This window comes from Spinacia oleracea, chromosome 6, assembly GCF_020520425.1.
Source record: "Spinacia oleracea cultivar Varoflay chromosome 6, BTI_SOV_V1, whole genome shotgun sequence".
Taxonomy (NCBI): Eukaryota; Viridiplantae; Streptophyta; class Magnoliopsida; order Caryophyllales; family Amaranthaceae; genus Spinacia; species Spinacia oleracea.
The window spans coordinates 107,654,715-107,678,990 of NC_079492.1; the positions used below are offsets into that span (position 1 = coordinate 107,654,715).

Genomic DNA, 24,276 nt, shown 5'->3' on the forward strand with positions numbered 1-24,276 from the left:
AAAGTTGGTTGTTGCTTTCTCCTTAGAGCCCATCATACTTGTTGTATGCCTGGATCCTCAAGCTTTCTGTTCCGATTTCCACAGGGATGACAGCTTCGGATCCATATACAAGGTGGAACGGTGTTTGCCCGGTAGCTTCTTTCTCAGTGGTCCGAAGGGACCATAGCGTTCTGGGTAGCTCTTCTAACCATTTGTTTTTGTCATCCTCGACTCTTTTCTTGAGTGCACTGAGGATGAGTTTGTTAGCAGCTTCGGCTTGCCCGTTGCTTTGTGGGTGGCAAACTGCCGAGTAAGCTAGGTGTATGCCGAACTGTTTGCACCATTTTTGCAACGGGGTGTTGTCGAACTGTTTCCCGTGGTCGAAGACCATCAGTCTTGGTATGCCGAACCTTGTGATGATGTTCTGCCATATGAACTTGCGGACCTGAGGTTCGGTGATGGAGGAGACAGCTTCAGCTTCGATCCATTTGCTAAAATAGTCGACTCCTACAATCAACCACTTCTTCTGGTTCGTAGCTGAGGGGAAGGGACCAATGATGTCTAACCCCCACTGTGCGAATGGTAAGGGATACAGTGTTGATTGTAGGGTTTGAGCTGGTTGATGGATGGCTGGTGCAAACTTTTGGCATTTCTCGCATTTCCTTGCCATCTGCTTTGCCTCGGAAACCATAGTGGGCCACCAATATCCGGCCCGAAGGGCTTTATGTGCCAACGTCCTGCCTCCGATGTGGTTTCCGCATATCCCGAGGTGGATTTCTCTTAGGATGTAGTCAGCGTCTGTTGGACCCACACATTTTAGCAGCGGAGCGGAGAATGATTTCCTCATGAGCTCTCCTTCGGCGTTGATGATGAACCACTTGTTGAATCTTTTCAGTTTTCTCGCCTGCAGCTTATCTTCGGGAAGTTCTCCCCTTTCTTTGTATGCAACTACTGCGTCCATCCAGCTGGGTTCGGTACGTAAACTGCATACTGTGGTGGGTAGCAAGTCAATGCTTCTCTCTTGGTGAACTTCCACGTGGACCGACCTATTTAGGTCGATGAGTGTTGAGCTTGCGAGTTTTGACAGTGCGTCTGCTTGCGTGTTTTGTCCTCGGGGGATGAGAATGACTTCAAAGGATCTTAACTTTGACGTTAAGGATTTAATTTTTGCTAAGTAAGCTGTCATGCTGGGCCACTTGGCCTCATATTCCCCTCGGATCTGGTTGGCTACAAGCTGGGAATCAGTTTTGAGGCAAACATGCTCGGCCTCCAGGGATAAGCAAAGCTCTATCCCTGCGATTGCGGCCTCATATTCGGCCTCGTTGTTAGTTGCTTTGAAGCCGAACTTCAATGCATATTCTATGCTTTTCCCCGTCGGGGGGATTAGTACAACTCCTGCTCCTGAGCCGTTTATTGTGGAAGATCCGTCAGTGAAGACCTCCCAAGTGCTTTTCGTATCATCCAGCATTTCCTGGTATGAGCACTCGGCCAAGAAGTCTGCCAACGCCTGTGCTTTGATTGCGGTCCTCGGCTGATATTTGATGCCGAACTCTGATAGTTCGAAGGCCCAGGCAGCCAATCTTCCTGACCTCTCTATTTTGTCGAGTACTTTTTCGAGCGGTTGGTCAGTTAGTACTGTGATCTGGTGGGAGTCGAAGTATGGCCTCAGTTTTCGTGCAGCTACCACTACTGCGTATGCGGCCTTCTCGATGAGCGGGTACCGAGTTTCGGCCCCTGTGAGTGTTCGGCTGGTGAAGTAGATTGGCTGTTGCTTCTTCTCTTCTTCCCGAAGAAGCACTGCGCTGACGGTTCCAGGGCTGACTACGACATATAAGTACAGGGTTTCCCCCTCCTTTGGTCTGGCCAGTGTCGGCAGTTGAGCTAGGTGGGCTCTGAGTTGCTGAAAAGCTTCTTTTTGCTCCTGTTCCCACATCAGTTCGGGATCCACCTTCCTCGGGACCCCCTTTTTCTTGACTGGTTCTGCTTCTCCCCCGGGGAGGTTCTTTGGTTTCAGTGCTTTGAAGAAGGGGGCTCCCTTGTCCGAGGCTTTTGATATGAACCTTGCTAGTGCGGCTAACCTGCCGGTTAGCCTCTGCACGTCTCTCTTGGACTTCGGCTCGGGTAGATCCAATGCCGCTTGGACTTTGTCTGGGTTCGCATCGATTCCTCTTTCGCTCACCATGAATCCGAGGAACTTCCCTGACTTCACCCCGAAGACGCATTTTTTTGGGTTCAGCTTCATGCTGTATTTCCTCAGATTTCCGAAGGTCTCTGCCAAGTCTTTGACATGGTCTTCCTCCTTGATGCTTTTTACGATGGAGTCATCCACATAGACCTCGACATTCCTCCCTTTCTGGTCGGCGAAGACGTGATCAACTAGCCTCTGGTAGGTGGCTCCGGCATTTTTCAAGCCGAAAGGCATCATTTTGTAGTTGAACACTCCTGCGCTTGTGATGAATGCTGTCTTTGCCCTGTCGTCGGGGTGCATGAATACTTGATGGTAGCCTGAAAAGGCATCCATGAAGCTGAGCAGTGCGTGGCCGCTGGTGGAGTCCACCAGTTGATCTATCCTCGGTAGGGGATAACAGTCTTTGGGGCAGGCTCGGTTCAGATCTGTGAAATCCACGCACATTCGCCACGAGCCGTTCGCTTTCTTTACCATCACCACGTTGGCCAGCCATTTCGGATACATGCATGGTTCGATGAATCCGGCCTCCTGCAACTTTTTCACCTCCTCGGCGATGGCTTTGTTTTTCTCTGAGGAGTAGTTCCTCTTTTTTTGCTTGACTGGCCGAGCTTCAGCGTTGACGTCCAGCTTGTGACAAATCAGCTTCGGATTTATCCCTGGCATATCTGCTGCTGACCATGCAAAGATGTCTTTGTGATCCCTGAGTAGTCGGATCAAATCGATTCGGAGCCCCGAGCTTAGGCCCTTGCCTATTCGGACGCTCCTGTCTGAATCCTCTTCGAGTAAGATATCCTCCATTTCTTGATCTGGTTCGGGAGATAGGGTTTCGGGGCGGGCATCAACTTCTGCGGGAGATAGGCTGCTCGTGCTTGCTCTTCTCCTTTTTGCCTCGCTTTCCTCTCCTGTAGCTCCTTTTTCTTCCTCGGGGCCGTCCCCTAGTTTGGGCTTTCGGACAGCAGTGTGGCAGGTTCTTCTTGCGACCTCTTGATCGCCTCTAATTCGCTCGGTGAACCCTGCGTCCGAGACGTATATCATCAGCTGATGGTATGTGGAGGGGACTGCTTGCATCTTGTGAATCATGGTTCTTCCCATGATTACGTTGTATACGGAATCGCAATCCATCACCAAAAATTCGTCCCGAAGGGTCTTTGCTGCTTGGCCTTCACCCACCGTGACTGGCAGGGTGATCTTTCCTCGAGGGATAGCTGCGGATCCGTTGAATCCGATCAGAGGATAACTGACTTTCGTCAGTGCTTCCTCTGACTCTTCGAGGATCAGCTGCTCGAAGCAGTTTCTGAAGATGATATTGACGGCACTTCCTCCGTCGACTAACACTCGATGTACGTTGTGGTTATTGAGGTCCATGGAAATGACTAGAGGATCATCGTGTTTGTACTGGACTCCGAAGCAATCATCAGCAGTGAAGGTCATGTTCGGGGGGTGTGGCTGGTTGTCTCCCACTGCGCTGAAGTTGACCCGATGGGAGAGGGCTCTTAGGTGTTTCTTGCTGGCCTGGCCAGACTTCTGCCCCCCGAACACCACTAGGATGTCGTTTTTCTTGTGCCCTGTTGCTTCGTAGACCCTCTTCTGGGGTTGCTCGTGTTGTTTGCCACTGGCGGCCTTTTCTTTTTCCTCCCTTCGGTCTAACGAGTATTGTTTCAGGTAACCTCGGCGGACGAGGTCCTCGATGTTGTCTTTCAGCGAGTTGCATTCTTCGGTGTGGTGACCGAAGTCGTCATGAAATTCGCACCATTTGTTCTTGTTTCTCCGAGCTGGGTTGGACTTGAGCTTCCCCGGTAGTTTCCACTTTTCATCATTTCTGTTGAGGCTAAAGATCTCTTTTCGGGGCAGAGCTAGTGGAGTGTAGTTAGTGTATTTGGGTTGAAGTTCACCCCTTCTTCCGTCTTTCTTCGGGCTCATCTCTCTACCTCCTACTTTCTCTTTCCCTTTCCTTGAGCTGCCCTCGGGCTTGCTCTGGGCATTCTTTGTGTCTCTCGGATCCGACGATCCTTTCAATCTTGCAGCGGCCTTGTTGAACTCTTCGGTTCTGATGAACGCATCAGCCATTTGGAGCACGTCGGCTATTCTGGAGGGGTTCTTCATTGAGAGTTCGTCGCGGAATTTCCCTTCCTGGAGCGCGTGCTTCAAGGCGAAGATGGCCACGTCTGGCTGCAAGTTTGGTATGTTCGTTGATTCTTTCATGAACCGGGCCATGAATTCTCTTAGACTTTCGTCTCTTTCTTGTTGAATTGAGGTCAGTTCTGTTGTGGTTCGTTCGGGGCGATTGTTGCTCACGAACTGTGTGCAGAACCTCTTTTTCAGCTTCTTCCAGCTTCTGATCGATCCCTTTGGCAACGATCTAAACCACTCTCCCGCCACTCCGGTTAGCGTGGTTGGGAAATATTTGCACCAACATGCTTCGGAGTAGGGGCTCAAGAACATTTGCTGTTCGTAGGAGATCACGTGATCCCTCGGATATGTGATTCCGCTATACGTCAGGTGTGCTGGGAGTCTTACCTTCGGTATTTCCTCCATGATCAGCTCGTCCGAAAAAGGGGATGACGTGGGAGTCATGATTCTTTTCCCGAGTCTAGCCCTGATGCCTTCGCTTGCCGAGGTTCTGTGATTAGAACGTTCGGGCGTACGATGGGGGCTAGGGGTACGATCATGCCTCCTGTCTCTTCTTCTTTCTCGGCTACTGACCTCGGGTCGCTCGCCAGATTTGCTTGATTCGCCTACCCCGAGTCTCGTGTGAATCGAAGGTCTCAGCCTTGAGTGGACCGAGGGTCTCAACCTGCTGAGCACCGAGCTTCGGATCCGGGATTTGGGGGTGGTAGATTCGCTTTGGAGAGCTGTTGGAGTGGGTGATGGTCTTGTGAACCAATCCGGTTGTTGTTGTGCCCTTTTTTGGGTGTCCCACGTGCTTTCCATCCATCTCGACGTCAGGTGTGTTCCTGTCAAGGGGAGGAGCTCTCTTTCGGGTCTGGACACTTCTACACTGGGCTGCTCGTTCAGCCTTCGCCTGGTCCTTCTCTCCTCTCTGCGGTCTTTTGCCAATCCTTGCTGCTTCTCATTGAAGAGGAAGTTTTGCATGATGGTCATGGCCGCATTGAGCTCTTCCCTAGTTGGAATCGGAGGTCCTGCGTTTGTGGCGGTCGTAGCTTTGCTTGGCTGTGACCTCGCCATCGATTGAGGGTGCTCCTCTTCGTCAGATTCCGAATCTGACCGCACTATCATATCGTCATCATCGTTTTTGATAACATCATTAACCATTTTGCAGAAAGAGGTGGTTAATGTCTTTCAAAAGGCTTTGAAGTGTTCTTCCCCACAGACGACGCCAAATTGTTCCGGTGTTGTAAAGATGGAAACAATGGGCTTCGAATGAAGGCCCTTTTGTATGTGTTGAAGATCTTGCTTGCTTGAATGAGTAGAGTCTGAATTCACCTGCACAAGAGCAAAGTCACTAGCCTCGGGGGTGTTTCCGAGAAAAGCCCCTCCGATGCCTAAGTAAGAATGATGTTCGGATTCTAGAGAGAAGTTCTCTAGAAGAGTAGTCTTAAGGCGATAAATTGGACGTACCTTGAGGTGTGAGCCTTGGCGGCCTATTTATAGTGTTTGCATAATAAATGCCCATAGGTCATTTATTGCTATTGGGCCTTGGGCCTTGATGGATGGCTGACTAGCCATTTGGTAGGTTTGATGCTGTTTGTTTAGAGCCATTGGGCTTTGGACTTAGTGGCCCAATTGAGAATCAATTGGGAGCCCAAACAACTTCTTTTTAAAAATAAATTCATTAATAAAAAGTCCTACACCATCTATAAAAGAGATCTATCAAATACATAACAAATCGTATCAAAACAAAACTCTTTTTCAGCAAAAAGTTTTATACCCTCTTTCACATCATTATATGGTACAAGCTAGTTTTAACGTGAGAGTTTTTCGACTTAATGTAGTTTTGAAATTGAATTGAACCTGATTCAATTGATGGTAGACATAGAACTGAACTCTGTTGCGAGACCACATACATCTTCATCAATAAATCTATTTCTCTGGCGGTAAACATTTTCCTATCATACACCACAATATACGTTCCCATAACCTAACAAAAACTTCCCTCAAAAGAAAAGAAAACACTGTCTTCGAGAGAGAAAGGTTTCTCGCACAAGGAGGAAATATTATTATAACCCTAAAAAACAAACTAAATTAAAGAAAAACCAACAAAATACTCCCTCTGTATTTTAGTAAAGGACACACTTCCATAAACGAACGTATTTTATTAAAGGATACATTTTCCATTTTTTTTGGCATGTTATGGTCCCCAATTTCAATTATATTAATATTTTTCTCATTCGTGTAGTCCTCACATTTACTCACATCATATATTTACTACAATAAATAATCCACTCACTACCCCATTTTCATCTTATTTTACTACTCCCTCCGTCCCTTAATACTCAACATGTTTTGACTTTTTGCACTATTTACATAATTCACTTTGACACTATTTTATTTCTAGTATATAAAAATAAATGTTAGTATATAATATATTGTTGGCTTCATCTTAATATATATTTTCAAAATATTAATATTTTTATAAGTTTTTATAATATGTAGTTAAAGAAATGAGTGGTCAAAGTTGTGCATTCACTACAAAATTATGCATCAATTAGAGATGGATTTTGAGACGGATACAATAAACGTCTCAAACTTGAGACGAATTACTAAAATTTCGTCTCTAAATTAAAATTGAGATGAAAGTGTATATGGAGTTTCAAAAATTCCGTCTCAAATTTGTAATGGTTTTGCAAGAATTTCGTCTCAAATTTTTTTGAGACGCCCTCTATAGAGACGCCCTATTTCCGTCTCAAATCCGTCTCTAAGCATCATTTTGAGACGGATTTGGACTATATAGAGACGAAATTACTCGTCCCTATAAAATGATTATTTTGTAGTGATTGACAAGTGTGTCCGGTCAAAACAGGTTGAGTATTAAGGGACAGAGGGAGTAAATTCAACTCAGTCTCCTAAAACTACGTGCCGGTCAAAGTGTATCCTTTAATAAAATATGGAGGGAGTAACAAAGATTGAGACTTTTCACCGATAAAAATGGAGAAAAGACCTTTCACAGTTCTAATGAAGGCTAGGATTTGGAAGAGTGAGGAGAGAGATAATACTTGGATTCGTACTCTTAAAATAGTTAAATAATTTTAGTATATCTATGCGTGCATGTGATCCAATTTAGTTCATTTTAATCCTATCATAATTATTAATGTGATCATACGAGTTAGAAATTTAACCTATACTCCGTAAATAAATCCGTATAGATATAAATATAGATATAGATCATATTAATGACAGCTATCTTCATATAACGTCAACTAACACCTCGAAAATCATATACTCTACTTGTAAATATTCTTACAAAAGAAAATATTGTAGATCTTGATATAAAAAATAAAAATAAAATTAGGTTTTTTTTTTTTTTTTTTTTTTTTTTGAAAGGTAAGAAAAATAGTACATTAGGAGCCCCTCCGCACGAGGGTTACTCCTAAGTAATCACTGTCTAAAATGGAAAGTAACTGGGGACTATTACAAGATTCGATACTCATAGTGTTGTAAATTAAGTGACCTACATTTGCGATTCAATCCGCTGCCCGGTTACCTTCTCGGTAGACGTGTTTAATATCCCAATTGTCGAAGAAGGTGAAAATATCCTTGATATCTTGAATAATAAAATGGAGTTTCCACGGGATTTTCCAAATTCCTTTTACTGCGTTGATAACCATCAAATTGTCTCCTTCAATCCTTAGATGCTTGATGTTGAAGCGTTTTGCTTCTTGAAGTCCTTTGTGAAGAGCACATGCTTCTGCCATAAATGCTTGTGAAATGCCCAAGTTGCAAGTGTGGGCACTGATAGAAGAGTCGTTGTTGTTGCGAATAATAAATCCAGCTGATGCTGATGAAGTTTTACAGGATCCGTCAAAATTGAGTTTGAACGTACCCGGTGGAGGAGGGTACCATCGAACTAGAATAGGAGGAGTGTGGTTAACTGTAGTGTGTGTGTGTGTGAAGTGAAAGGGTACCCTTAAGTTGATGCAGGTCAATATTAGTTCGAAGTTTCCATTGTTTGTGAGCTATACTAGCCTTAAAGAATACTCGAAAAGCATTAAAATTATCATTGTTGAAAACGCAGTCATTTCTCTCTTTCTATATAGCCCAAACAGTAAACAAAAATTTACAAAGGGTTGATTGGTAGTTTTTTAGATACCTAATGGTATCAAAAAAGTCATGGTGAGGGTTAGAGAAATCTAACCAAGTTTTAGTATGATCAAGAGTCCAAACCTGTTTTGCAGTTGGACACTGAATAAAAAGGTGATTAATAGTTTAAATGTGTCACACAGAGGGCATACATCAAAAGGCAAAATGTTCCTGTTAAAGAGAATGTCTCGAGTAGGGATACTTTTGTGGAAAATTTGCCAGAGGAAGATCTGGATCTTTGGTGGGAGATCTAGCTTCCAAATCCAACGATATTCCCATTGAGATTGATTATCCGGGATATCGTGGGTTAGCCATGTTGCTGATTTAACAGAGAAATCACCTGAAGTCGTGGGCCCCCATATAGGAGTGTCGTTTATGTCAAGTTGAGGGATAGGTATTCCTTGGATTTTTTTGTACCATAATTTGAGGAATGACATTAAGGAGTTTTGGGATGTCCCATTCCTTTGAGTGGAGAATGAAATCGGATACTACGAGATTTGTGTTTTCGTTATTGATGTTTCTGTTGAGAAAAGTTAAGAGATTAGTTTGAATAGCCCAATTGTCTTGCCAAAAGTTTATAGATTTTCCATTTTCAATTTTCCATCTAATTCCTTTTCTAAGAAGTTCTCTTTGCTTTAAGATGTCGTGCCAAATTTGTGAGTCGGATTGTTTTGGCTTATATTAAAAAAATGAAGTGTTTCTAAGATACTTCTTTCTAATTATCGAGACCCATAAATTATTGTTGTTGTGTAGTATATTCAATCCTAGTTTGGCTAGAAAAGCCCTGTTTAGTGGTCTAGTCTGAGGTAGACCCAGTCCTCCCAAGGACTTTGGTTTACAGATCGTTGACCAAGAAATGAGCGGGGTTGCATTCGTTTGAGAAGTTTGTTTCCAGAAGAAGTTTCTGTGAATGGAATCCAGTTGTTGACAAGTTTTTTGAGGCAGTAAAAAGGAAGAACACACATAGGCTGGGAGTGCCTCTAAGTTACTTTGGACAAGAATAGCTCTTCATGCTATGGAAAGATAATTCGCATGCCATGAATTAATTATGCTTTCATTCTTTTGCATGATAGTTGCAAAGTCTGCTCTAGTGGGTTTATAAGATGAGAAATATGCTCCTAAATATCTCCCAAGTGACATAGATTTTTTCATACAAAAAATATTAGCCAAGTTGTCCCGTCTATTAGTGGGGACTTGTTTTGAAGAGACAATTGCTGATTTGTGGAAGTTAACCAGTTGACCTGATAGATTGCAGAATTCATTTATCGTATTCTTTAGAATTTGACAGGCGGAGCTGGTTGCTTTACAAAAAAGAAGACTATCATCTGCAAAGAGGAGGCAGGGAATTTTAGGGGATCTAGGTGCAATACTGATCCCTACTCCATTGTTCGGGTTGGAGGTTTTCATATTAAGCATAAATATAAAAACTTCCGTGCATAAAATGAATAAATAGGGGGAGAGAGGATCTCCTTGTCTTATTCCCCTGGAAGGGGAGAAATGCTCTGTGGTGGCACCATTTATTTTTAGGGAATAGGAAACTGTGGTGACACATGCTTTTACCCATTGGACCCACTGGATAGGGAAACCGAAATCCTCTAGAGTCGCCCAAAGGAAATCCCATTCTATTCTGTCATAAGCTTTTTCCATATCGAGTTTGAGAGCACACCATCCAGTTTTGGATTTTGATTTTTGAAACGTATTAAGAATTTCTTGGACAATGAGTAAGTTGTCATGAATGGATCTTTCTGGGGTGAAAACATTTTGAAATAGACTTATATGATTTTGGAGTACAGGACTAAGTCTAGAGACAAGAAGTTTAGATATAGCTTTATATATGGTGTTGCATAGACTAATAGGCCTAAAGTGATTAGGGTTCTCTGGGTTATCATTTTTAAGAATAAGGGTAATGATTGTGTGGTTGAGGAATCTAGGAATTTTTCCATGGAAAAAAAATTCTTTTACCGCTGCAATCACTTCCTTGCCTACTATAGGCCAGTAGGCTTGGAAGAATTTAGGGCCAAAGCCATCTGAACCTGGAGATTTGTCAGGGTTCATATCGAAAAACACATCCTTGATTTCGTCATCCGAGAAAGGAAGAACTAAGTTTTGTTGTTCTTGTGTAGAGACAAAAGTTGGCAAAAAAGAGAGATTAATAGATCTTGGAAGAGGATTAGCAGAGGTAAAACGGTGTTTGAAAGCTGTTAGCAGCATGTTTGAAACTGTGGATGGGTCCGATTCCCATAGACCAACGTCATTTTGGAGACGAAATATCGTATTCCTTGCTACAATTGCTTTCGTTCGTTGGTGAAAGAAACTAGTATTTCTATCACCTTGTGTAAGCCATTCCTTTTTGAACAACTTTTTCCAACAGTTTTGGCCAAATAACAGGAGTTTTTCCCGCTGCTTAATCATTCGTTGAAGGTGATCTTTGTAAATTGGGTTAAAAGGTTGTTGAATAAGTTTGATTTCAAGTTGTTTGATTTTATCATTATTAAGAAAATAGTTCTATCAAGCAAGTAATGCAAAAAATTATACACCTGACTAGTTATAGGTGCTACCTTATCATTTTCAACTATCTTATTAATTCCGCTTCGTTATCAGTCAATGTAGCAAACACAATCTTAGTTAAACTCGCTTATTATTCCAGGCTAGAGCTTATGCATTATTTGATATTTTATAATCGTCTCGAAGTTGTTCACCTGAGTAGCTAAACAGGGGTGGAACCATAAATTATACATAGGGGGGGGGGGGCAAATTTTAACATATAATTTTTATAACAATAAAAAATAAAAATACATACTCCACCCGTTCTTAAATATTAGTCATGTTTTGACTTTTCAACTCGTTTCAACTCAATATTTAAATGTAAATATCTCCAAATACGTATGTTAGAAAAATATAAATTTTGATATTGTTAAAATACACATTAAGACGAACAAAATAAGATCTCGCATGAATATGTTTTGAAATACGTATTGGAAAGAAATTAGAAAATTCTCTTCAATTGTGAATAGTGTCAAGATTCCAAAATGGACTAATATTCGAGAACAGAGGGAGTAAAAAAATCAAGTACTCCCTCCGTCCCAGATTATTTGTTACACTTTCCTTTTTCGACCGTCTCAGATTAGTTGTTACACTTCTAAATTAGGAATGACCCCACAATTATTATATTGTCTCTCTCTTCCCACTAATTCTTTTTTTCCCCACACCCTTTCTCATTCAATTAAAAAAATATCCCACTAACTTCTATCACATCTACCTTTTCAATAAAATAACAATTGATAACCAAACAACCACTTATCACCTAAAACTTTGTGCAAAAGTAAATGTAACAACTAATCTGGGACGGAGAGAATATACAATTAAGGGAGCTATGATTCGAACTTTGTACCTCCAAGGAGCTCTAACTTTTAAACAAAATAACCAGTTGAACTATATTAGACATGTGCTTTTGTAGTGCATATTTAAACATATCATGGGGGTCATGGCCCCTGTCAACCCCTCTAATTCCGTCCCTATAACTAAATATCTACTACGTCACATGTACCACAAGTATATGAACATAATCTCCATAGAGAAGTTGGAGATTTTGGTGTCTAAAACATGATGAGGATAAAAAATATAGGCACTCGAGAAGAATTTATTGAAAAATTGCTGAAATAGGTCAAACATTCCACCCTAACAAAAGAAAGAGGACATTTTTAAGAGAAAAAAGGTCATAGGGACAAAGGGACAATTTCATTTGTCGGATAGTTTTAATGACTTTTGCTGTTTTCATAAATTAATAAGACACACCTAATTGGATGTTTAGCCTCAAATTACTCGTCCTCTTTTTCTAATTGATTGTAAATTCCATCAATTAGAAGAAAAAAAATGATGAGTGCATTTGACAGAATTGCGGGCTTACGGAAGGGATCTTGTGAGTCGTAATCTACATGATACCTAATTTTGTTCTACATTCTTCAATGGTCCACTTTAATGTATTAGAGGTTAATACTAATTGTGTAGGATTAATTAATTTTCAGGTGGTTTTCTTCCGTGGATTCTTTGAGTAGTTTCAGACGCAAGTTTGTTAAGTACGTAATGTGATAATATATAAATCATGGAACAATTAATTATAAGGTGATGATATTATTTGTCTTACGCTAATAAAAGTGAAGTTTGCTGCTTCTAAATTTGTAGACATTTCTTTCATAATTAAGCTACTTAATTTAACGAAAGTGTCACCAGTCATGACTCATGAGTCATGTTCTTATATAAAATATAATATAACAAAATTTAGTTGATTTTAATGATATACGGAGTAGCTCATTTAATTGATACACCTACTTTATCCACGTAACTAGCAAAATACCAAAACCTAAAGATTAGTTGATTTTAATTAGCAAATTGAATTGTGGTCGACATGAGAGTTTTGGTGTTTTCCTAATTTTATACTAGATTTTGGTCTTTTGGTAGTTTCAGTTTGGTACGTTTTCATCATTACATCATAATAAAATACACCATTTGGGTTAAAGATCAAATATTGATTTTAAGTACGGAGTAATTACGTACATGCTAAAATATTTATAATTTGTAAGTTGTAACAATAGTACAATAGACATGACTGTCGATACTTGTATTATGCTCCATACGATGAATTGATTTCGTTTTGAAATAAAGCAATTAAAATAAACTTATTCTGATATTGTGATTGACGAACATATCAATTATTTTTGGATGTGTATAGCTCAGTTGGTAGAGCATTGGGCTTTTAACCAAAATTGATCATATCTTTGAATCATTTAATTCTCTTGAAATCTCTTCAATTCTTTTTTCTAGACAATCAATTCATCTCTCTAGATTTTGTGCATTGTAAAACCTAGCACCGGCAGCAGCCAAAGAAACTGTTGAAATCTGCGGATCGAGACACTTTCCAAGTATCTTTCGAATAGGCCAATTTTTGTTGTCGCGTCGTGGACGAAGTATAAACCTAAGCAAGAAAGTACAAGTCCTATTTATAACTACCCAAAATTAAGATCAAATCCCACAATTGATTATACCTTATTTGGCCAACACCCGCGCACAAAAAAGTCTAACACTTAGCATGAAAGTTATAATGATGAATTATTATATGATAAATACTGTGCTTAATGACAACTTTTTAAATTAATCAAATATTTAGAATATATAGGGAAATTATACAAAATATGAAAGCTTAAATTTAGTAAAGCAATTAGAATAAACTTATCCCGATATTGTGATTGACGAATATAACAATTTTTGCATCGTGGACGAACCACAAACCTACCCCCATGCCTGCACATCACATTCCCCAAATACCAAGTTCGACCCGACCTACCCGGCCAACGCGCATGTATCCACCATGGCCGGCCCCTCTTCCCACTTTCTAAACAAGTAATACTCTCAAGAGTCTCAACCCTCACTATATAAACAAGGAGAAAAATTACTAATTATCATTGGGATTCAAGTGTTAGTTTATCATATTTATCATTCTATGAATGATGCCTTATGAAATCACAAGTTCGATAGAATAGACATACTTGTACAAATTAAAATTGATAATACAAACATAGTTCATAATGCAATGACTCAGGAAATCAATAATAGAGATAGAAGTTGGTTTGAGTCTTTATATTGAGATAGTTTTTTTTTTTTTTTCCTATTATTCTTTTTTTGTTCTTGCGAGTATCTCTGGCCTATTTTAGAAGTTATTAAAACACGATTTTGTATTTAGGTTCTATAAAATTGGGTTGGTTATGACTTATGAATTGAATATAAAACTTTACTCACCAATTTTTTTCCATCAGGAGATTGATTTGCACTCAAATCTACATTAAGTACTATTTTAAGGATTGGGCCATCATACCAATTCTAACTATCTCTCTATCCATAAGACCATATCCAAACATAAATTATGCCCCAACATATTAATCAACATAAGAAATTAAGAGTCATCAAATTGTTATCAAGCTTACCCGAAATCCAACAAGTCAGCCCAACAAATTAGCCCATAATAGAGCTCGGCCGCCACAAAATCTATACCTATTATTTAAAAAAGAAAACAATAGATGATTAGTGATATGTGTCATCTCCATTTTTCATCCGTAATTTAAATATTTTTTATAAAATTTTTCTTTGTTGTTTGTTATATGGAGCATTTTATAGTTTCAACACCTCTTCCACTTCATCTTCCTCATTCAACATCAATTCACCATTTTAATCATATTCATTCAATCTCTTCCACTTCATCTCCCTCTCTAACACTCAATATTATTTCAACATTTTTATTCATATTTTCCAACTTTTAAATTTCACCTCTACATAAATCATATATTCCCATTAAAATTACAAGCCTTTAATAAAATTAGCACTTTAAATGACGGGTTAATAACCACTATATAATTGTTCATTCATGAAAAAGCTAGTTTGCATCGACAAGGCAAGAGCGGCACATCGATGACCTATGAGCCTTACACGAACATCATTTTAAAAATTTAACACGAGTACGATGGGCCTACGCGCACAGTCACACATAAACATGCTTATTTTGAACCTATTAATGCAAAAATGTTAAAATTAGTAAGTGAGATCGCAAGTGTAGCACGACCAGATGAACACAACAACACTTGGGTCAGACTAGAGCTGTCAACAACTGACCCGACCCGAAAAATCGACCTAAACCGACCTGTATTTTTAAGGACCCGTACCCGACCTGAGACCCGAAATTTTGTTAAAATAGGAAACCCGTAACCCGACCGTAGCCAACCCGTTAAAACCGAAGACCGATTTCGACCCGTTAATGCATGACCCGGACCCGAACCTGATACCCGACCGAAATTTAACCGATAACAAAACTGAGTCAGCTTACCCGACCGAAAAATGACCCGAACCCGATTCAACACCCGACCCCATGTCAACCCGAAATCGATTATAACCCGATGAAGTTATTGATTCAATTCGTGATAACCCGTTACCTAAATTTACGCGACCTGTTGATAACCCGATTTGTCATTGACCTAACTAAATAATAACTTAAATCAAGTTAATATATTTTTTTATAATTACTTAATCTAGAACAAGTGAAAAGCGTTAAACCAAATTTAACCAAATTTATAAAAGTTAAATTATAAGGTTAAAAAACTTGACTAATCCTGATAGCTACCGTATCCGGTCTTAACCCGTGTCCGATAGTGAAACCGACCTGAATTTTAACCGACCCGGTAATTATCCGATCTGAACTTGACCCGACTCATTAAGACCCGAACCCATAATTGTACCCGGCTAGAAAAAGACCCGACCTGAACCCGAACCGAACCCGACCTAAACCGAAATGGAAAAATAACCCGACAATTTTTCAACCTGATCAAACCCGACCTGCACCCGGCAATAAAATGACTCGACACGACCCGACCACTTCATGACCCGAGACCCGAGATGACCAGACCCGAACCCGACTCGAATAACCGTTTTGACAACTCTAGGTCAGACCATATATAAACCACCTCATATAGGCACGAGCCCGGTACAACAAGATTTTGTCATTGGCTTATTTCTAACATGGCATGGAAATAGACAAACGTATTTAACATGTGAGCCCCACACGGCTACACAGCCAGACACATGCTCATCTCCAGCCTCTAGCCCATAAACCCTAAACCCCGCCCCCGTCATTTCCATCTTCTTCCTCCACCCCTTCCCAAACCCTAACAAAACCATAGTTTTCTCTCTCCTCCGAACCCCCAACCCTCATCAATGGCGGACGTCGAAATCTCTCGCTCAGACAAGAAGAAGAAAAAGAGCAAGAGCACCGCCGAGAAAAATGACACCCCTAAAACGACCGATTCACACCCAGAAAACGACACCAACAATACCGATTTCCTAATCAAACCACAGAGTTTCACCCCAACAATCGACACTTCTGAGTGGCCAATTCTCCTTAAAAACTACGACCGTCTGAATGTGAGAACTGGGCATTACACTCCACTTCCATCTGGGTTTTCTCCCCTGAAACGACCCCTTGCTGAATACATCAGGTATGGTATTCTTAATCTAGATAAGCCTGCTAATCCTTCTTCCCATGAAGTTGTTGCTTGGATTAAGCGCATTTTGCGGGTAGAGAAAACTGGTCATTCTGGTACTTTAGATCCTAAGGTTACTGGGAATTTAATTGTTTGTATTGAAAGAGCTACTCGTTTAGTTAAATCTCAACAAGGGGCTGGAAAAGAGTATGTTTGTGTTGCTAGATTACACTCTGCTGTTCCTGACGTTGCTAAAGTGGCTAGAGCTCTGGAAACTTTAACCGGGGCCGTGTTTCAGAGGCCACCTTTGATTTCCGCTGTTAAACGGCAGCTTAGAATTAGGACTATTTATGAAAGTAAGCTGCTTGAGTATGATGCCGATAGGCATTTGGTTGTTTTCTGGATTAGTTGTGAGGCAGGTACCTATGTTAGGACACTGTGTGTCCATTTGGGATTGTTGTTGGGTGTGGGAGGACATATGCAGGAGCTTAGGAGGGTGCGGTCCGGGATTTTGGGGGAGAAGAGTAATATGGTGACAATGCACGATGTTATGGACGCGCAATGGATGTATGATAATTACAGGGATGAGAGTTATTTAAGGCGGGTTATTATGCCTTTGGAGGTTGTTTTGACTAGCTACAAGAGGCTGGTTGTGAAGGATTCGGCTGTCAATGCTATTTGTTACGGAGCGAAATTGATGATTCCTGGATTGCTTAGGTTTGAAAATGACATTGAGGTTGGGGAAGAGATTGTTTTGATGACTACTAAGGGTGAAGCTATTGCTTTGGGGATTGCTGAGATGACGACTGCTGTTATGGCTACTTGTGATCATGGGATAGTTGCCAAGATTAAGAGGGTGATCATGGATCGGGATACTTATCCCAGGAAATGGGGGCTTGGGCCAAGGGCTTCGATGAAGAAGAAGCTGATTGCAGATGGGAAACTGGATAAACATGGTAAACCAAATGAGCAGACTCCTGTTGAGTGGGCAAGGAATGTGGTGCTTCCTACTGGTGGAGATTCGATGATTGCTAGCATTGCTGCTTCAGCTGAACCTGTAAAGGCAGATGATGTTGTAGTAGAGGAAAAGAAAGAGAAGAAGCACAAAAGGAAATTGGAGGAGGTTGATGCCAGTCCTGCTGCTGATGGTGTCAAGAAGATTAAAGTTGAGGAAGAGGAAATTGTGGAAGTGAAAGAGAAAGTGAAGAAGGTGAAGGATCAGGAGGTTGAAGTTGAGAAGAAAGAGAAGAAAAAGAAGAAGAAGAAGGAGGTAGAAGAAGTTATTACTCCTGATGTAGAGAAGTCTAAGTCTAAAAAGGATAAGAAAAAAAAGGATAAAGAGGAAAAGGCTGATTCGTCAGATGAGGAGAAATCCGAGAAGAAGAAAAAAAAGAAGAGCAAGGATGTTGAAAATGGTGACGCTGCTGCTGATACCGAGAATGAAAGTCGAAGTGAGAAAAAGAAGAAAAAGAAGGATAAAGATGCTGATCAAGAATAAGAGAAGATCGTTATGAAAGAGTATAGCTATAAGAATTGTATGTTTACTTTTCTTCTCTAGTTATCTTAAGCTGAGAACTGCCAAATACACCCTCAAAAGCGCCAATTTCTGCAACTACAAACATTGCCACTGACGAATCGGAGTGCAAGACAGAAAAACTTATTTAAGCAAGCCATTGGATGGTTTTCTTTGAGTAGGATTATTTGATTGCCTTTTGGTCATGCCTTGTTTCATTCTCTGCTTTCCTTGTTCCTTCCAACTTTGCTGCATTAGAAATTAGAACCACATGTTGAGATGACATTGAGCTTTTCGTTATTATGGGGAACATCTTGCATTCCTAATATGCCATATTCTGTTGCTTTAGAATATGGAAAATTGGAAATGTTCTATCTTGTTTGCCTTTTACTTTTCAAACATTAATACGAAGAGGACAAGGTAAAAATTGGCATTCTGATGGATGGCTTCTTTTTCAGTATTTTGAGGTTTATCATCCTCTGTTTTAGCCAGCACACTTGTTTATTTGCCAAGATCCATGTCCGATCCACTTCTCTCCGGACTCGTCTGGATTTATACTTTATGTACTGCTTTAGGATTTCAATCTCATTTTTTTTGTTAAGATTGAGTTGGACTTGATCAAAACCCTGATTTCCAGATTAGGATTTTTATAAAAACATATCGATTTGATTTGTAGTAATGCAAACTCAGGTAGGTTTATTTGACTTATTGTAATTTAATTTAAGTCAATAAATTAGATTGGAATCAGATCAAAATTCTTTCTTCAGATTGAGTTAGACTCGAAAACAACCTGTTTGTGTGTTGATACTCTGAATTGAGAGCCAAATGATGGATTGCAGTGTTGCTTCGAGCAGATTGACATAGATCTTGTACTTGTACTTGAACTTGAACTTGTTAATTTGTTAACTTGTAGAAGCCATACTGTCCCTGAAGGCGGTGTCCCTTTTTTTAATAAAATATTTTGTTAGTAAAAGTTTAGAAGGCAGTGGAAAGTTAAGGGAAAAAAGGATGTCAATTAAATTAATTGCATCATTGAGTTGAACATTTGAGAATTGAGATGAATCCTGGAGAAGCTGCCAGAATGCCTAGAGATGTTGCCTTTTTGGAAAAACAAGACAGGTCTAGAGCTCTCTCTTACTATTTCAATCCTTAGGATTGATCATGTTGTTGCTCATTGTCTATAAATAGAGTGATGTAGAGAGCCCTAGCACCTCAGCAAACAACAGAGTTAAGCATTTACGTAGTTGTTCATCACACTCACAATTCACAGCATTCCTTTCAAACACTTGAACCCCAGAATGTCTCTTATTCCTAGCTTCTTTGGCCGTAGAACCAACGTTTTCGATCCCCTTTCCCTTGATATTTTTTATCCCTTTTCCCTTGATGGTTTCTTCTCACCTGTTTGTAATATGCCATCTGCTTTTGTGAACGTGAGGATTGATTGGAAAGAGACTCCTGAGGCTCACGTCGGAACAAGTGAAGGTGGAAGTAGAGGAAGGGAGAGTCCTCCAGATTAGTGGAGAGAGAAACACAGAGAATGATGAGAAGAATGATAAGTGGCACCGCGTGGAGAGGAGCAGCGGAAAGTTCTTTCGTCGGTTTAGGTTGCCAGAGAATGCTAAGATGGATCAGGTGAAAGCTAGCATGGAGAATGGTGTGCTCATGGTGACTGTACCAAAGGGGGAAGAGAAGAAGCCTGAGGTTAAGGCCATTAAGGTATCGGGTCAATGAAGCTCTTATGTTTACTGAATCAGAATGAATTCTCTTGTTATGGCATGGGTGAATAAAGTTGTTTCTGAGATTCCTGCACTGAGTTTGTGTCTGTAAAACTGAATTATAAGTCTGTGTTGTTCAAACAATTATGAGTGATATTTCATAGTATTTGAATTTAACTTCTTATTACACTTTGTTTTCCCCTCAAAATTATCTAGCCAGGTCGTTCAATACTACTATCTTCATTTATATTGCATCAACTGTTAGCCACATTACCAGTTTTGTTTCTTTTTGTTACGCGTATTTTTTTTGGGTTCAAATGGGCCACAAGGGCATATATAAATTACAAATTGAGAGGGAGGATTCGATGCTGTGACCAAAAGTGCACAGATACTTAGTCTTTAACACTAGGTCAAAAGTACCTTTCTTATGTGCTACTTATAATCCGTTTTTGCTCTCCAATTTGCCCAAAAAAGTCGTAAAAATGAGACTGCGTGCTGCCTGCATAGTGAACACAGCATATGTAAGGTACTCCTTCGACGTCCTCTGCTAGTTTCCACATGCCACAGCTTCTTGTTCTCAGTATCACATTTTCTCTGTTTTTATGTACACATTACAGAAGGATAGGAATGGTTTTTAGCTGCTAGAATTAGCTCAAGTTTGTGGGTTGACCTGGGTAATCACAAAACGGAAGATATAGGTGCAAGAGTGAATGTATTCTTTGAACCACAACATCCTTTTGGATTTGCATAGCTGGTGTCTATTGATTCTGGTTCCTAATTATGTAATTTTCTGTACAGCAGAATTACAAAGTACTACGTAGGTGTACTGTTAGTATTTTCTTTGGTGCAATTTGAAGCAGTTAACTTTACATGAGTAAATTCTGAAATGAGAATGTGTTCATACGCTTTATCATGAGATCCAGTCTGAATCATAAACATTCTTGTACAGAGATGTTCCGAAATCAAGGAACATTACTTCCTTAAACATTTATTTTGTTATTGGAAAGGAAATAAGATTCTACTGTACTTATATTTGGCTAGCATGCATGAAAGCTTAGGTGTGTAGTTGCAGAGACGAATTAAGAATTGTTTGCATGTCTTGGAAGCCAAAGAACATCAAAGAAAGCCCTTTTCTTGGAAGCTTTTGATACAATCATCAAACATTTGAGGAATTGGTTTAAAGGCAGGAAATCCCAGTTGTTGGATCTTGGTAGTATCCATGCTATGAGGTTTGTCATCTACTTTCTGAGACCCACACCTGCAACAACAGCAGAAGCTGTAGAGTTCATCATTCCGAGTATGTAAACCAGTTAGTATAATGGTGCTTTTTTTTATGTACTCACTTGTTTTCATATGGATAGCTTTGATATTTTGCTTTCAGCATGTCTACGATTTGTGTCCAGTGAGCCACTGCGCTTGAGCAAATCAGTCTCCCGGATGCCTTGCTTTCTTCCATGGCCAGAATGTGTGCTGCTACCACATCATCAATGTGCACAAACCCTATTTCCTGGTTCGGATATTCACCAATTGCACCTACAAAATAACATGTTTGTTTTCACCCAGAGAAAAGAGTGCAATACCCTTACTTTTCGTATGTTTAGCAGGTAAAAATGATACCTTTAATGATCCCTAGAAGTAGCAGCAGTGTGCTAGTAGGCTGTGGTCCGAGCAAGGGACCAATCACAAATGATGGGTTCACTACCACCAAATCAAGACCACTTTCCTTGGCAATCTGCCATGCTGACTGCTCAGCTAATGTCTTCGCATACGCATACCAAAGCTTATGAAGAAACAACAGAGTTTAAAATGCTAGTCATAATTAAGTAAATAAAAAACAGGAGGAATATGCTTCTTACATTATGTTTCTTGCAGTAGTCAGCATCGCTCCAGTGAGACTCATTAAGAGGAGAAACTTGCTCGATGTCTTCACGGTATCTTATTGCTGAACAGGATGAGGTAAAGACAACCCTTTTAACAGTAGTTGCCTTTATGCATGATTTTAATACGTTCAAGGTTCCATTTATACTGGGTTCAATCAGATTTTCCTGCAGGGGATTGTTATTATTATAAATCACAAACAACTTTTGTACAATATGTTTTCTCTGTTCCCCCTTTTGATGTTTTAGGAAAGTAATTAAAGACAGAGATAGATGAATACTTGGACGTTTTCATCATATCGGACGAGCACAGGAGCAGCAGCATGAAAGACACCATCAACACCTTGGATAGCTTCATCAAAGCTTCCTTCCTCCATCAAATCAGCTTTGATGATTCTGAGTTTCTCTTTAGCTCCCTTCATTTCCCATAAAAATCCCACCTTGTCAACATTTTCTGTAATTTTGTTAAATAAGTAGAGTGCATCTAGAATAAGTAAAGCATATATATCATACAAAACATAGATGTATTAGGGAGTTATGAACCTGGGTTTCGGACAGTGACAACTACAGTATGTCCCATTTGGAGCAGTGATTTGACCAGGTTTGCTGCTATGAGCCCTGTGCCTCCGGTCACGCAATATACCGGCATCTTGATCTATCTGTTGCTGATGCCATCCTAATTCCTATAAAGCTATTTATGTTGATCAAATATGATATGGTTAGGACTTAGGAATACATGTCATTATCTTGGCGTTCTAACATCATTTTATTTTATTTTTATTTTTTAAAGGTTTAATCTAATTATATTTATATGTAAAGTTTACATGAGTAGGTTGATCATTCAAACGATGCACAAAGGAAAGTATACCAGTGTATGCACTACCTTCCTTAGGTTTATATATATGGTAATCAATTAAGAGGATGGGAATGTTTTGAACTAATTGGCTTAGGTAGGATGTGTAAAGACACTCCACTTCTGAATTCCGAAATACATGTCAGAAAAGACGGGAGGAAGGAAATTAAGGCTGGACTCAACCGCTGAAGGATGAAGGCCGAAGGTATGGTTGTTGGATCAAGCGACAAAAGGGAAGCAAGTCATTGCATAGGGAGGGCGACTAATTAAGGATGGAGGTGAATCCCCTAAAAAATGCCCTATTAAGAAGAGAATTAGCATGTCATTGGAGAACATAGTGTAAGAAAAATAACGGTTGAAACCAATAATTTATGATTAAAAGAAGATAAGTTGCTACTCCCTCCGTCCCTTAATACTCGCACCGCTTTTCTTTTCGAGCCGTCCCTTAATACTTGCACCGTTTCTATAAATGGAAATTCTTACCAATATTATATTATTTCTCACACTTACCTACTAACCCACCTACACCCCTACTCCCTACAAAAAATCATTTAAAATTTCACATCCCACCCCTTACACATTTCCACTAACTACTCCCCCCGTCCCGGAATACTTGACCTGTTTTCTTTATCGGGCCGTCCCTTAATACTTGACCTGTTTCTAAAAATGGAAATATTCTAACAATATTATATTATTTCTCACTCCACCCCTATTAACCCACCTACCCCCTACTCCATACAAAAAATAATTAAAAATTCAACCCCTACTCACTCCTACCCCACCCCTTTACACATTTCCCACTAATAACTACATTAAAATAATACCCCACTATCAACTACTACCTATTAAATTAAATAACTCAATTCAAGTCTCTTAAACTCTATGCCGGTCAAACCGGATCGAGTATTCCAGGACGGAGGGAGTATATTAAAAAAATACCACACTATCAACTAACACCTAATAAATTAATAAGTCAATTTAATTGTTTTAAACTCCGCACCGGTCAAACCGGTGCGAGTATTAAGGGACGGAGGGAGTACAAGGGTAATTGAATCTCACAGAAAAACAGTTACGTTGTGGTATAGACTATGAAGGTCACTTGTTTACTCCAATTCGTATTCGTATATGTATCCGTATCCTACACGAGTATGCGAACTCGATCAACGGAGTACATGATTATGAATATGGTGAAACAAGGCAAAGGTCTTTCTCTTGCCTTTCTAAATTTGTATATACTTGTTCGTACCTCTATCTTTTATGTCCTTAATTATTGGTTCAAGGAATAGTTGTGACTAGACCTGTCAAACGGGTCAGTCGGGTCGGGTTGTAAAAAATTATTTTCGGGTTCGGGATAGATCGGGTCGGTCACTTTCGGGTTCGGGTTTACAAATGCTTGTTCAAGACCCAGAACTTTCGGGTTCGGGTCGACCCAACGGGTTGAGAGATTTTAAAACGCGCATTATATTTTCATTAATTTAGGTGATGAATATACAAAATATGGGCACAAATTAACAAATTTTCCTACACAAGTTTATATTTAGTCAAATTCAACCATAAAATGGCGTATAATTCAAATTAAAATCATATTACACACAATAATAGTAAAAACAGCGTGTTTATTATGCTTAAATTTTCTCATAATCGTATTTATTACTATAAATACAACGATTTTCAATCGGTCGGGTCCAAAACGGGTTCGGTCGGGTTTTGACCCATTACTTTTCGGGTTGCTCGGGTTCGGATAAAATCGGGTTACGGGTCACAAAATCTTGTTCAGGACCCAGTATTTTCGGGTCGGGTTCGGGTCGGTTTTCGGGTCGGGTCGATTTTGACAGATCTAGTTGTGACTGATAATGCACGTAACGTTTTACT

At 40.0% G+C, this 24,276-nt stretch overlaps 3 protein-coding genes across 3 annotated transcripts; 2 read left to right on the forward strand and 1 right to left on the reverse strand.

Moving 5' to 3' along the window:
- Positions 1 to 16,053: 16,053 nt before the first annotated feature.
- On the forward strand, positions 16,054 to 18,398 carry LOC110781917 (H/ACA ribonucleoprotein complex subunit 4). The gene has a single exon (XM_021985962.2). The coding sequence runs from the start codon at positions 16,181 to 16,183 to the stop codon at positions 17,942 to 17,944; it is 1,764 nt and encodes a 587-aa protein (XP_021841654.1). The 5' UTR covers positions 16,054 to 16,180; the 3' UTR covers positions 17,945 to 18,398.
- Positions 18,399 to 18,480: 82 nt separating this feature from the next.
- On the forward strand, positions 18,481 to 20,276 carry LOC110781918 (class I heat shock protein-like). Its single transcript, XM_021985963.2, is given in 2 exon segments — positions 18,481 to 19,427; positions 19,429 to 20,276. Coding segments are annotated over 2 exon segments (432 nt in total). The 5' UTR covers positions 18,481 to 19,257; the 3' UTR covers positions 19,691 to 20,276.
- A 277-nt stretch (positions 20,277 to 20,553) lies between these two features.
- Positions 20,554 to 22,253, reverse strand: LOC110781894 (tetraketide alpha-pyrone reductase 2). The gene is made up of 6 exons (XM_021985940.2): positions 22,095 to 22,253; positions 21,833 to 22,005; positions 21,531 to 21,719; positions 21,292 to 21,454; positions 21,018 to 21,207; positions 20,554 to 20,932 (listed from the first exon to the last, which is right to left on the reverse strand). Exons 1-6 carry the CDS (start codon positions 22,198 to 22,200, stop codon positions 20,791 to 20,793), a joined length of 963 nt encoding a protein of 320 aa, XP_021841632.1. The 5' UTR covers positions 22,201 to 22,253; the 3' UTR covers positions 20,554 to 20,790.
- Positions 22,254 to 24,276: the final 2,023 nt, after the last annotated feature.